This window comes from Xenopus laevis, chromosome 7S (genome assembly GCF_017654675.1).
Source record: "Xenopus laevis strain J_2021 chromosome 7S, Xenopus_laevis_v10.1, whole genome shotgun sequence".
Lineage (NCBI taxonomy): Eukaryota > Metazoa > Chordata > Amphibia > Anura > Pipidae > Xenopus > Xenopus laevis.
Window position 1 is genome coordinate 61,540,881 of NC_054384.1, and position 15,607 is coordinate 61,556,487.

Below are 15,607 nucleotides of genomic sequence, written 5' to 3' on the forward strand. Positions count from 1 at the left end.
TTTGTTTTCTGATATAATAACCATATTCTTAATCTATAATCTGCTTTATACAGAGGTTCCGGCACTGAATTCTTCTGAGAGCAATACATCTGTACTTGAAGGAAATGACATCAACCTAATGTGCTATCTACAACCATCTAACCTAACATCAGAAATCATTTGGTACAATAACAAGAACATCAAAATAACATCTGATTTGCAGAAGTATGGCATGGTGAAGGAAAATGGGTGGTACAATTTAACCATCCATGAAACAGTTTATAAAGTAGACAGTGGGCAGTATCGCTGTTCAGCTTTTAATGCGGTTGGAAACTCCTCAATTGGCATAACACTTCAAGTAAAACGTAAGTGGAACTATTTAACAATGTTATTCACAGCTCCAGTGTAGTGGGGAATGGATGTCTTAATCCAAACTTGCTTTAAAAAAACAACCTTCCCATAATATATGTTTCTCAGTCAGGCCACCTAGAGAAATCTAATCTGCTTGCTTAAATCCTCCAATTCTCAGTATTCAAAGCAAGCCCTATATATAGTTTGAAAACTGTGAAATCCAAATATATTTCAGTAGCTGCTTTGCCCTATTTCACAATATTACTTAGGGGTCGATTTATGTTTGTAATTTTTTTTTGTTACCATAAATCATACTCTTTAGAGCTAAAACTTGGGTTTTCGCTCATATTACTTAAATCCATGATTTTAATAATTTATGTGTAAAAAACAATAAAAACTCTAATACAAAAATACACCTTCTAAAAGCTGCTGAGGTCATGTAGAAGTCAATGGGAGCTGTTCATCTTCCCTTCAAAAAAATAATTTTTTTGCTTTGTGGTTTTTAGTGTTTTTTTGGAGACCCATTTATTTAAAGGGATACTGTCATGGGAAAAAAAATGTTTTCAAAATTAATCAGTTAATAGTGCTGCTCCAGCAGAATTCTGCACTGAAATACATTTCTCAAAAGAGCAAACTGATTTTTTTTATTCAATTTTGAAATCTGACATGGGGCTAGACATTTTGTCAATTTCCCAGCTGCCCCAAGTCATGTGACACAAGTAGGTTTGCCACCTGGCCGGTATTTTACCGGCCTGGCCGGTAAAAATGATGGTTGATCCCAATGTTATTAATAGGGAAAAAAGATAAATATATAGGAAGGCCGGTATTTTTTTCCAGAAAAGGTGGCAACCCTAAACACAAGATAACAGCTGCCTGGTAGATCTAAGAACAACACTCAAGAGTAAAAACCCATGTCCCACTGAGACACATTCAGTTACATTGACAAAATGTCTAGCACCATGTTAGATTTCAAAATTGAATATAAAAAAATCTGTTTGCTCTTTTGAGAAATGGAATTCTGCTGGCGTAGCCCTATTAACTGATGCGTTTTGAAAAAAACATGTTTTCCCATGACAGGATCCCTTTAAAATTGTACAAAAAAATGTACGAAAACAAGGTTTTTGAAGTTTTGTATCCTTATTTGAATTGTTCCCTGTTGTTTTTTTGTTGGTTTTAGAGATGAGTTTTTTTCCTCTTAAGGGCACATTTACAAATAATTGTATTTTGTTTTTCCCCACAAATCTTGAAGAATGAATGGTTTTCCTATGTTTCTAAAAATTAGATATTTATTGAGTGTAAAAACCACATAAAACTCTAAGGCAAAATGTTGCCAGGCAAAAGTTGTTGAGGTACTATATAAGTCAGTGGGAGCAGTGTTGATCCTATTGGACCATTTTTAATCCAATCGGAATGTTAGAGGTTTTTGGATTTTTTCATTCTGAAAAACTTAAATTTTTAGAGGTGTTTGTAAATTTTTTTCGGATTGTTCAGCTATTTATTTATTCATACTTTTTATATTCAGATCTTTTAATATATTCAATGACAATCCTGGTTTTAGAGTTTGTGAGTTTAGTAATGGATTCTAAAACCTCTACAACCACTAAACTTCAATGTTCAATAAATAAGCCTCCACGTTTGTAAGGTTGTTGCAAAATATTCCAATAATTGAAAACTTACATCATGTTATCTCACACTAATATAAATGATCCTAAATATAAATTCAAAAGGTATTCTGAAAAGTGGGTATGATCAAACAATTTTAAATGGGCTATATGTTTTAGTAAATAAAGTTGCAAACACAAATCAATGCTAAAGTAAGTGGTTTTTATAACATTTCCGAATCAAGAGTTTTACTTTTGCGTTCTAGGAGAATACTCGAGTTCCAAGATGAAACTTCATTAACAAGCATATCATAAGCCTTCTGACTAATCTGATGCCATAAACTCATATTATTACCCAGTTATATGGTGATGTATGAATTATGTTAAGAACCCAAATGAATACTTCATTATGGTTTTCCCTGAAAACAAAACAAATGTGTTTTATACATTGCCAATCCCCTAACATCAATACAAATGTCACATATATTTGAGAAACTGAGATCATGATAAAGTAAAATCAGATAAATATGCCTTTAAATACACATACTGCAAATATTTGATGAACAAGTAGATATTCCATAGGGAGCACAAAGGATGTGGTTTCTATCGACCGCTGCTTTTATTTTTAGATTTTATTTTTTTTTACATTCTTGAATCTGAAATCCAAACTGCCACTAGGCAAAGGCAGAAGGGGCACAAGGGAGGAGGGCACATGCTTCATCTACCTGCTTACCTCTAGTTTGATTTTCTATCATTTCTACTCCTTGGCTGGTTGAGGGAGTAACTTTGTGATGTGATAATCAGGTGCCCATTGCGTTGCTGCTCCCACTAGCCACCCTACACCTCAATGTGGTGTGGGACATGACATTGATTGTTAAGGCATGAAACGTGTTTTACCTTTCACAATTTTAATTATTTAACAAATTAAAGGTTCAAAACAGCTCAAAATGTATGAATATGTACTTCTAGCAAAAATCTTGCTAATCTTTGAAATTTCCAGAGATCACCTAAAACATTGCAAGGTACAGCATATTTTCGCTCACTGGCCTTTAGTACAAAAGATGGCGTTCTAGCAGTTTATTTATGACATCTCCTGAATGAAGTGATACCGCATAGTTAATGAGGTATCAAAAAATATATGGCTTCTGTAATGCTGAAATAAAGAGCTTAATAAAAAGTTACTACAAACACTGCAGCCAACCAATATCATATGTATTTGGAAAGAAGTGATTTTGGGTAAATGAGTAAACATGTCTATGTACATAATGAACTCCCTACAATCTCTCTCACATGCTCTAATGCAGAAAGAGAAAACAAAAATACAAATACTATGGGCTTATTGAATGTTTTGATACACAGATGTATATGTACACATTTACTATAACTCATAGTATCATAAATATGTATACAGGTCTTCTGAATAGTTTGATACTAATTACCGACATGAGTAGGACTTCTTAAACTATGTGAAATGCAGAGACTCCCCAATATAATGCATATACATTTTTCATGACTGACACTACAGCTTCTCCAAAAAAAAAAAACCACACAGCACATTTAGCCCCAGTGCAATCCTTAGTAACCAAAGATAAATTTGCTTTCACTATTCTGCAAAAGTCTGATCAATTCTGTTGATTGGCTTCTAAACTGCCTCACTCGCTATTTTATGCATTACCCTATCAAATCTAAATTGGGCCTTTCCTGTCTACAGCATGCTCTAAAGCTGGCCATAGATGCAAAGATCCGATCGTGGGAATCATCGTACGATCGGACTTTCCCATCTCCCGACCCGCCACTAACCATTCAGATCAAAGTCTTACCAGTCAGATTAGTTAAAGAACAGATCAGCAATGTTCTGCCCCTGACAGCAATCGTACGATATCTATGTCCAACCAAAGCTAGTGACAGTCTCCCACTGAAAATCGTACGATCGGCAATACACGCAGAGATATTATCGGCAGCCGACAGAAATTTTCTAACCTGTCCGATCGACCAAACGACCGATCTCCGCCGGACAAAAAATGTCGGGACTCTCCAGACACGGTTCGAAAATCGTACGAATCCTCGATTCGTACGATCAGATCTTTGCTTCTATGGCCAGCTTAAGACAGATAGACAACCTAGGTCATTTATGAGCTCTGTCACACTGCCTCCTTCTGTTGCAGAATTGCTGCAGGTCTTTGAGCTCTGCTCTCTCAGAGCTTCTGAGGCTGCTCCAGTGAACACAATGCTGTCTGAGTTTACAAGAGCTGTATTCTTGTGGGGGGACCCTTTAGTGTTTTTGCACTTCTTCCCCTGTTTATTTAAAATTTGGTCAAAAATATCATTAAATGCAATTAGTCTTCTGAAGAATTTTATCTCACATAATCTAAATGATATGTAATGTAGAAACCTCAAAATATGATGCTTAGGCCCCTGCAAACAAAACCCAATGAGCTTTTTTTGTATCACAAAGATAATAAGGTAACATATAGAATACATTTTATTCCTCAAATTCTTGTTTTCAAAATATCTGGGTTTTTGCATATAATATTGGTAGCAAGCCCCTGCCGCCAGCCAAAATGTTATGTTATTTGGGCTATTTACACAATGCCAACAGTCACATTAGACACCAGCTCAACATGTCAAAGGGCAATAGTCACTATGTGGGTTACATGCTGAATACACTGAAGAGGCCGTACAAATACTGCAAAAACCCATGTGGACATTTTACATTGTGTCCAAATGCATTTGGCACAGCTGAAACCCTGTTGGACAGATGTCATGGTCAGCAGAAATGCAGCACATCTTAAGGAAAACTACTGGGTATATGCGGGGTATGCAATGTTATGGTGCCTCAGGTTAGTCAAAATAGACAGCCCCTGTTAACAAACTAAATTACATTTTAAAATGTATGCTTGTGTTTATAGTGTTTTTGTATTTTTACTCATTCACAAACAGAGAGATAGATAGATAGATAGATAGATAAAATAATATCTAAAATAAAAACATCTTCATAAATGACTTAACAATAATTTGCAATTTTATTGACAGAATATCCTGCTCCACCCAATGTGACAATCAACAAAATAATTTACAGCCAAAAGAGGACAGAGGTGGACTTGGAATGGTTGACCAAGGGACTTGGTGACCTAACAAGCTTCATGGTTCAGAGACAGACCAGCATTCGATCTTTCCCTGGCCCTAAGAGGTTAGCACAGACTGTATCCTGGGAAACTGTGGCTAAAGATATAGAACCTGATATACGTGGACACAAACTAGGAGGATTACACCCAGCTAATATTTATGCCTTCAGGATACTGGCATTAAACCATAAGACTACAGGATTTCCTTCTGAGGTGAAAACACCAGGTACATAATGGTAACAACTATTTTCCTAAATTTTGGATTATATTTCATGAGTCATGTTTACAAAACTATGAAGTGTGTATGAATCTGTTAAATGAGAAAATGAGTGGTGGAAGTTTAATTACAGAACTGAGGAAAATAATTGGATCCAGATACATGTGGGAAACCATTCTGGCGATAACACCCATAACAAAGAGAACTCAATTCTTGCATGATTACAGTAGCTTACAGAGCACCATTGTTTATGGTAAATTTTAAAAGCAAACATATTAATAATGAAGTAGACATTTTAAATTGACAACAACATAATTTTACAAACTGTTATAGGCTTGAGCAGCTTGGAAGATAAGCATTGATGCAAATGCGACCACCTTAGTTCTAGATGTAATGTAGAAATAGAGTTGGGTTACACCTGGCTAATTACAACAATTCTCATTGTTCTATATATACAGTGCTCTGTTCCATTGGTAGATATAGTTATCAAGTGTTATTATATTTATGGCTTATAATCTTCACAAAATATTTAAGATAATATTTATGTGTCATCATATGATATATTTATTTTCTACAATTTATTTACATATTGGCTAACTCCCATCTGATGTCATTTGTTACTAGTCAAAAATATTGAACATACTGGGGCATTCAAGCCTTAAAAATCAATTATGTAGGAGATCAAATAATTCTTCCTCTAGTTTTGCCTGCATTTCTTTCAGGCCAAACAGGTTCTGTGCCTTAGTTTCCTCTACCTGTGACATAATCTGCCCTGGTTACAGAGAGAGGAGTGATCTAATTGGCAGGGAGGCAGGACAAGTGCAACTGAAATTTGTTGGGAGCACTTGGTACATATGAGAAAGAAAAAGGACCCTGAGAAAGTTTGGGTTTGTTGCAAATCTCAACCAGAAAGGACTGTCCAGGAGTGCAGACAGTTATCTCATGACTTGGCCAGAAGATAATGGTGGGACTATTATATTCAAAGGACTGTGTTGTGTTATATAGTGAGTCAAACAGACCCCCACATATGGCAATTGCAGGAGTGTTTGATTGTACTTAGATGCCTAAAGCATTTTTCTTAAATGCTATAAAAATAAAATAAAGTTGAATATTGCTGCAAATATCTGGGTATTTTATTTCCTGGTCGAGGTGTTTCCATCAATGCCTATTAGGCGAATGAACTGTGCTTTAAAATCCCAGTTTCAAAGTCTTTCCTAAATTTCCACAGAGGGTTCCATGTTTGCCAGCAGGTAAAAATGTCAGGTCTAAGGGAGTGTGATCTTATTTTAAGGGAGTCTGCCGCACAAGGGTTACATTTTGGAGGCACTGATGAGATTTTAATTAAAAAGTGAAAGAAGGATTCATTTATCACATCTATATCAAGGTTTTTTACCATCCAAAAGTCACGAAATTCTGCTGTGGGTCCTGCCAAATATTCACATAGAAAGCCCTGGAGAAATAGACCATGAAAAACCTTACCAGGTGCCCTGGGCTGGTACTCTTGTTTGTTAAAAACTGCACTTGCTCTGGGTGCTACTGTAAAAGTCTGCCATCCTCATCTTCTTCGGCTTCATCAGTCTGGTTCAGGAAGCCCATGTGCAGCAGAGTGAAAACTGAACTTAGATGTTGGATCAGTTTTCTGCTAACAGGAGGGGGAGGTGCAATTTGCCCTGTAGAGAATACTAAAGAAATGCTGCATCACTTTCACTCTTTATTTAAGTAAGAGAATGAAGATTTATCTGCTTATCTTGTAAGGTTGGAGAGAGGTCTGAGGCTGCTAACAAGCCATGGTGCAGTGGATTCTTTGAAAAGAGGGACTTTGAATAGTGACCTTGTTGCCATGGGAAGCACATTTCCAAAATAAGATACAGTACATCCTGCATATGTTGATTTGATGTAGAGAGTAGGGGTGAGCCTGATGCTTAATTGAGTGTAAAAAGGAGTTTCTATCCAAGGGCAGTCCACTGCTGTTTCTAAGCAGTTCGAAAGAAGAACTTTGGAAAGTGTTGAAGGAGTAAAAAGCTCAAAAGTTTCAAAGAGCCAGCACCCCAACTGAGACTAAGAACGTAAATTTTACCGGTGTGGTAAGAGTGGTCACATATATACAGACTTTACTTTTACCCGTAGACCTGCACTGGATAAGGTTTACCCCTGCACAGAAAATTTTATGGCAGATGTTTCAAGAACAAAGTGGTGGGTCATGAGGCCTGGAGCCAAGAGAAGACAACCGTGGAGAACCCTACTGGCATGAAGGTGTTTGCTGGGACCTCTGGCACCCCTGATATATATATATAAGAGACTCGGTCTGGACAAGCAAAGGACTTCAGAAAAAGGTCAGGTTTGTCCAAGGGGAGAATGCAGGCCAATCTTCCACTGTGCCTTAGATTCCTCTGCCTGTGATCTCATCCAGTCCGCTTACAGGCATAGATATCGATCAGATTAGCTTGGAGGCAGGACAAGTGCCTAAAGCTTGTTGGGAGCCCCAAGGAACATCTGGGAAAGAAGGAAGACCTAACGAAAACCTGGTTTTGGCACCCAAGCTACAGGGTAGGCCGCCAGAGCCTATAAAGGATCCCCTGTTACATAAAGATCTTAATTGCTGCCAATCTATATGCATTTTATACACATTACCCCCTTGAGGTGTTATGTGGAGGCATTGAACTGACTGTTTCCCAGTCTCTGCCAAATATACATAGAGGGTTCCAGGTTTGCTGGCTTGTAAGCAGTTAAAATTGTCAGGTCTTAATGCGTTGCATTTGTTAATTATATTGCAAAGTATTTCTTTTTCAAAGCATACAGAGCAAAGTAGGGCCACAGAGTGTGTAGAAACAAGATAACGTTTGAGGAAGTAAAGCCATACTTTGTCAGATGATTGCCTATTTCACTTGCTTAAAAAATTACAAGCAGAAAAATTAATTTTGACATATTAAAGTAATGTTAAAAAACATTGATTTCCTAGGTTTTCCATTATATATACTATAACACAAGGTATTAAGCCTGTGAATTACTTATAGAACTCTAATGTTATACAGTATATGGTATAGTCTTCCTTTACCAGTAACAGTTATCATACATCCTTAATATGTTCTATAGTACTTTTTGTGTGCCTGCTCCTTTCCACTGCCTTGTATTTCTAGTGCTCACCCACCCTGCATGGGGAGTAGTTTCTCAGAGTTGTGAGTAAAGATTTCCCATACCATACATCCCTAGTTACCATAACCCCATGACTCTTCCTCTACCACAGTGTTTGTTCCGCATAATTCCAGCATAATTGTGCCCACGGGGTGGAGATGCTTCTAATGCTGATACATCTGAGTTGGCACAAATCGGATGCAATTGCGCTGAAAAGTTTTGCAGTCAGGACTATAGTTTCCATGTTAAAACGACTTCTGCACATGATTCTTTATGAACAAGTAGGCTGTGCCTATTGATGCTGGTCCCTGTGGGAATACCTACCTACCTCAGAGACACTCTTGATATCTGTACTAGCTGGAGCCATGTTGTCTGTATACTAGCTATTAAAGTTTTCTTTGACTTTGAACCCTGGAGCAACTTTCCTGCCCTGGTTATTGTCTGCTATGTGTTACCTGACATGGAGTAAACGCTAGCCCTGTTACTGCACTGTCCCACTGTACTGGTAATTCTCCCATTTTGCCTGTGTCTTATAACTATTTGATTGCATGCAGACACCCCAATAATACACAAACCTTTCCATTAAAGCATATTGTTAAGTTTTTAAAAACCACATTGCGGCGGTAAATATTTTCACACCGACATTTGTCAGTAGTATTTCGTTAGTTTTCAGCGGAGTATAAAGTTAGAAGCTTGGGTGTAGTTCTGGATGTTTTGTTCGGTGAACACATATTCTTTTTGGGGGGTGGAGAATGCTGTTATATATTACAAACAAGGATAAACACTGTGGTTATATTGTTTATGACATTACAATACAGATCTAAGAAATGTTTTCTTTTCCACTGACATTATTTCCAGTATATCTCTTTAAATGTGCTTTATATCTCATCTATATTGAGGGCTGGATCAAACAGTGTACACCAATATACCAATTAACTGTGTCTATACATAATGCAAATTAATGCTACAGTGTTGTCAGGATGACACAATATGCTAATCTAAGATTTATTTTGTGTATGGCATGTGGCTAATCCACTATGCAGACATTCAGATCTCAGTGGGTTCCAAATATATAAAGGAGCAAAAGACAAAGAAAGGAACATGCCAAAACTTGCCTCCAAGCCAGTAATTCAAAAATAAGCACTTACTTTGGGTTGGTAAGCAACATGTTGCACATGAGTCACTGGTTGGGGATCACCGGGTTAGGAGCTCCATGGTATGTTTTTGTGTTGCATTAGGAGTCATTTCCAGAGCACATGGTTATATCTAATTGCTTTGCAGAAATAAAAATGATCAAGGCTCATTTACAGCACTACTAGCTTGAGAGACTTTAAAAGATTTATCTTGAACAGGCATGCCAAAATTGTACTTTGGTATATCTGTCTCCAATTGTACACCCTACCACTTCTCTAAATTTGAATTCAGTGTGGCTTCACTGGCTTATACTGTTGCTGTTCTTTGCTATTTTCTTTTTTTTTGGGGGGAGGGGGGGTTATACAGGTATAGGACCTGTATAGGTTATCCAGAATCAGGGATTTTTCCATATTTTGGATCTCCATACTTGAAGGCACATTTACTAAAGGGCGAATTGTGTTTATTTTGGTGAAAATTCGCCAAAATGACAATTCGCAGCAGCATCGCATATTTACTAAGTTGAATAACACACTTTGCTAGTGAACAGTGAAAAACCTCAGTGCTAGAGAACTTTTGTGCCATTTCGTCAGGTGTATTTTCTCTCAGTTGAACAATCGTTAATCCGTTTATTTATCGAAATGTAAAAGTTTCTCTTTGTTACCCCTTTTGTCTATTTTAGTCTATTTTGGCAGGTTGTGACTGCTAATAATAAGCTAATGCTACATCCTCAACATTTTTGTCAGTCACATCATATCCAGTATTCAAAAAAGTCATAAAAAAGACAAAAATCGGGCGTTTTTCTAGATTTATAAAGTGGGATTATGTTTACAAGTTGTAACTGTTTAAAAGATCTTGTTTACACATTTTTTAACATTTGAAGCTCATGCCAAATTTGTTTTATGGAAGGGCTTTTTCTCTTTTCTGTTCTGATTCTGTTTCTGGTGATTTACAGTATGTAACTAGGGTTGAAAACAACAAATTACACTCAATTACATATGCAGTTATTAATATTAATTTAGTATATACTTAGAAATCTCAGAGAAAATCTAGTTCAATTATGAAGTTGTAAAGAGGTTTGTTTACTACTCAAGCAATAGAAATCACATTTATACAACTCCCTTAGAATTGACATTATCCTTGTTGGTTTCTAGGGATGCACTAAATCCACTATTTTGGATTCGGCCGAACCCCAGAATTTTTTATGAAAGATTTGGCGAATACCGAACTGAATCCTAATTTGCATATACAAATTAGGGGTGGCAAGGGGAAAACATTTTTTACTTCCTTGTTTTGTGACAAAAAGTCACGCAATTTCCCTCCCCGCCCCTAATTTGCATATGCAAATTAGGATTCGGGTTTGGCCAGGCAGAAAGATTCGGCCGAATCCTGCTGAAAAAGGCCGAATCCTGGCTGAATCCCGACCCGAATCCTGGATTCGGTGCATCCCTAGTTTTCACACGCTTTTTTACAGTAGCCCTCAGTATAAATTTTTTTATGCACATGAAATAAATAGCCAGAGATAAAGATGGTTAGACTGGGCAAAAAAAAAAGCAAATGGCTAATGTTTTAAAATATAAAGATGTGAACAGATCAGATATATTAAGTAACAATAAAAAGCAGGACTTTTATATACATTCTGTATGTATAATATTTAGCCTCTATTACTTTATAACTCTCAAACTTGGGTCACATTTAGCACGTTATACAGCAAATAAGGAACTAAGAAATACCTCTGTACTTGTGGTACTATGTATCACTTTTTCTGCCACACCTGCAATGGCAAAACTAGGACCAACCAGGTGCCCTCTGCAAGAAAATGCTTTCAGGGGCTCCCAACACTTACCTTTAGCCATGTGCAAGCCACTCCCAGCACAGGCCTAGCACCCTATGTAAACTAAACTTATAAAAGTGTTTGGGCAACACTTATTAAAGTGTTTGGGTATGATGTAGAGACAAGTTGCAGTTGGGCCTTCAGTTTTTGAGCTATTTAGCTTTTTATTTGACAGCTCTCCAGTTTGCAATTACAGCATGCTGGTTGCTAGGGTTCAAATTACCCTAGCAAACATGCATTGATTTGAATAAGAGACTGGAAATATGTAAAGGGGAGGTCCTGAATTGAAAGGGGAGTAACAAAAAGTAGCAGTAACAATTAATTTGCAGCCATACAGACCATATGTTTTGGAGATGGGTTCAGTGTCTCTGTCACCCCCGTTTGAAAGCTGGAAAGAGTCATAAGAATATGGCAAATAATTAAAAAACTATACTAAACTAAAAAAATTAAAAAGAAAAAATGAAGACCAATTAAAAAACTGCTTAGAATTTGCCATACTATAAATACTAAAAGTTAACTTTTAACTTTAAGGAAAGGTAGTAAATATTAATAAATAAATAGAAGAATGAGGTCCATTGTGGTTAGCCCGAGTTAGAGGGTAAAATACTGCAACACTGTGTAACATTTGCTAAAACATGTAACCATATATAAGTGCAAAGCATTTAAGAAGACATTTAAGAAAAATAACAAGTGGCGTCATAATCACTACTTAATCCCATAGATTTATGGGTCTGTAGCATAAATAACCATTTGGTTTCTAAAAACAGCAATTTAGCCACAAGGTGGTGACTTTCTATGTTGCTAAGTCTAGAAACCAAATGGATATTTATGCTACAGACTCATAAACCCATGGGATTAAATAATGATGATTATGTAACATATAGATTTTTTTTATTTCTTTTAATTGCCTAGCCTGTATATATGCATATGCTGCTATTTATATGTAATAATGTTCTTACAATAAATATCTCTTTGGAGGGAAGTAACCTTGTTTTACATTTACATTTTTACTTGTGTTACAGCCAGACACCTTACAGTTTTGTATATTTAGGTACAGGTACCATATATTTTTTTGTTGTCAACTGCTCCTCTAAAAGGAAGTGACTTACTAAGCTTGCTAGCCTATAGGTGCCACATTAGGCACAAAATACATGTTCTAATAAAATATATTTTTTTAATTTCCTAATCACTTGTTAGCAACATTTTATGAGGTTTCCATATTTAGTACAATGTTCTAGCACCCTATGTACCTTACATGCCCCTAACTGAGGATTCCTGTCCAGATATGTCTAAGGTCCACAAGAGCTGCCTTCTCTGTTCTTTCTTTGGAATGCATGATGCCCAGCATTAGGGCCGGAACTAGGGGGAGGCAGAAGACGCACCTGCCTAGGGCGCAAAGATGCGCGGGGGGGGGTTACCTGTTCAAAAGTCTTCTGCCTACCCCAAGTCCGGGTGGTTCACTCCCCTCCTCTATCCTTCCGTCCCTTCTATCACATTCCCTTCCTCCTTCACTCCCCACTACCTCCCTCCCCTGCCCTTCCCGTCCCCTTCATTACTCTCCCCTCCCTCCCTTGTCTTCTTATAATGCATGCTCACTCACGAGCATGAGAGAGCACAAGGGGGGGGGGCAGGGGTAACCGTCTGGGTGCCTAGGGTACCCTGTTGGCTTGGCCCGGCCTTGCCCAGCGCACTAACTAGCAATATTAAGTTTAAGTTTCCTGCAATCCTACACAAGCACAAAAGCAGTGTTCCCCAAACTGTAAGATGGCACCCCAGGGAGGTCTAAGTCTGTCAGAGGGGCCCAGCCTCAACCTGAGTTATGGTTGTATTTAAGGATGATTACTTATTTTCTGTCTACAATAACGATATAGGAGTAACAGTTACAATCCAATGTATTTTTCAGTAAAATTGTTATGTCCTGCCTGATGTTGGCTTGCAAAAGGGCATTCAGTTCCCCAAAATCTAAAGACCTCTGGTCTAAAGGCTATGGTAAACACAGCACTGATTGACACAAATATTGCTTTTTGAGCCATGGAAAGAAATACACACATTTAAGATCTATAATATCCAGATGCAGTTTATTGTATCTCAAGTAAAACCAGATGTAAACCTGCTTTTGCCCATCATTTTACCAAATTGCTAGAACAGCCTCACAAATGCCAGCACCATAGGAGCTTTTATCCCAGGTCAATGGAGTGAGATTTCAGCAATGTTGGCCATGCTTGTTTGGCCAAGTAAATAACATGGTTTGCATAATGCTCAAACATATCACCGTATACCATTGCTCCGATACTAAATATTGGTCCTGGTCCCATTTACTACACTATTTGCTTCATTCCATTGGACTTAACACAGGGAAAGGATATACCATGCTCTGCAAAAAATTTACTCTGTATTATAGGATAATCCAACTGTCTCTTACAGGCAGTTATACCAAGAAAATCAATTCATCAGCCAGGTTTTCCAGGTTTAATTCATAGACATCAATGCATATACCGTACATAAAGCAAGCAGGCACACCAAAGGGCTTCCTTAGCTGGAAATGATCCCCCTTTTCCCAGCCACTCTTCTATCTGCGAGCTGGGAGATGCCAATGGGAGGTGGAGAGTGGGCAGGCAGGAGCAGAGAGCAGGTGGTGGGGACTGGGCAGGTATTTCTGTGTACCGGCCCTTCAAATATTCTTTTGTTGGGGGCCCAGCCCACACAAGTTATGCCCCTGCCCAAGGGCTAGTGGCAATTACTACTAATATCTACTTTTCTAATATCTCAAGATGTTTTCTTTAAAGGGGTGGTTCACATTTATGTTCACTTTCATTATGTTATAGAATGGCTAATTCTAAGCAACTTTTCAACTGGTATTCATTTTTTCTTTTTTATAGATTTTTTCTCTTTTATAGTTTTCAAATTTTCTTCTGACTTTCCAGCTTTCAAATGGGGGTCACTGACCCTCTTCAAAGAGAATAATTGATCCAAAAGCCTGGTATTAGCAGTCTAAAACAGCTAATATTTAAAAAAAAAACACCATAAATAGAAAATGAATAGAAATTGCAAATCTAAATTGATTTTTTTTTGTTTCGATCCCCTTACAATGTTAGCAATGTTCATCCCTATATTAGGTTATTTTGTCTTTCTTGAAAAGGTTAAGGAACAGTATAATGTTTCCTTTTCAGAGTTATATATACACTGTACAGTTGAAATGTATTAATGTTTAGCATTTGTTTTCCAGCTGATCCTCCATTCAATGCTTACCCCGCTGTTATAGGGGCTGGAGTAGCTGGCATGATCGCTGCAGCTGTAGCAAGCCTTCTGGTGTTTCAGTACATTGTGAGGAACCGGGAGAACAACCCAAGTGAGTATTTCATTCTACAGAAGCTTTCGATTTGATGTCTGTGCAGCACAACAAGAAACTGTTACCTGAAAAAGGAGTGAGACAATATGTCCTGTGGTGGTAAAAAGCTAGAAAACAAGAAACAACCAAAAGTTTTTTTTTGAAGTTATAGAGATCATTTTAAATTGTTAAGAAGTTATATAGAGATCATTTTTTTTAAAAGGCTAATTTCCTGATTCATTAAGCCTATTGATCAAAATTTTTATTTGTGTAATTTCAGAGGTTTTTTCAACCACAACTAAACTCCCATTTAAAAAAAACACCAACATCTCCTTATAAAAAGCATAAAATGCGGAACAAATTCAAATGGGAAGATGAAAACCTCAAAATCCTTGTTCATTCCGAATTTTTTGTAATGCACAAAAAAGTAACTAAATATTCTAAAATGTTCTAAGGACAGCTCCAGTTGATTTCTACAAGACTCTGGCAGCTTTTAGATGGCGGACTTGCACATTAGAATTTTTTGTGACTTTTACAATGAATACATTGAAACCATTCTTCACCTGCAAGATTGTTAGTGCTATAAAGTTTCAATCGTGGGGGAAACAAATTGAGTGTTATTAAATGGGCCCCTAAGATTAACATAGAATAGCATACAATGCATATATTAAGCTTGATATTACAGTCCACTTTACACTAGAATTTGATTAATCATTGTTCAGCTTATTAAGGGTAGGGGCACACTTGGCGATTCGGGGAGATTTAGTCGCCTGGCGACTAATCGCCTCGTCTTTGCTGCGACCAATCTCCCTGAATGCCTTCTGTCTGTCTTGCGTCGGCTATAATGAAAAGTCGCCTGTGGCATGGCACATGCGGCGCTTCGTATTACAAAGTCGCCCGAAGTTTCCT

General features: G+C 37.4%; 1 protein-coding gene across 1 annotated transcript in view; it reads left to right on the plus strand.

Moving 5' to 3' along the window:
- The window catches only part of LOC108697232 (V-set and immunoglobulin domain-containing protein 10-like 2), an 82,419-nt gene that overhangs the window by 60,639 nt on the left and 6,173 nt on the right, over window positions 1-15,607 (plus strand). Inside the window, exons 8-10 of the mRNA XM_041571310.1 lie at window positions 54-344; window positions 4,965-5,282; window positions 14,597-14,719. Of these exons, the coding sequence (XP_041427244.1) occupies window positions 54-344; window positions 4,965-5,282; window positions 14,597-14,719 (732 nt within the window). The remainder of the gene's footprint in view (window positions 1-53; window positions 345-4,964; window positions 5,283-14,596; window positions 14,720-15,607) is intronic.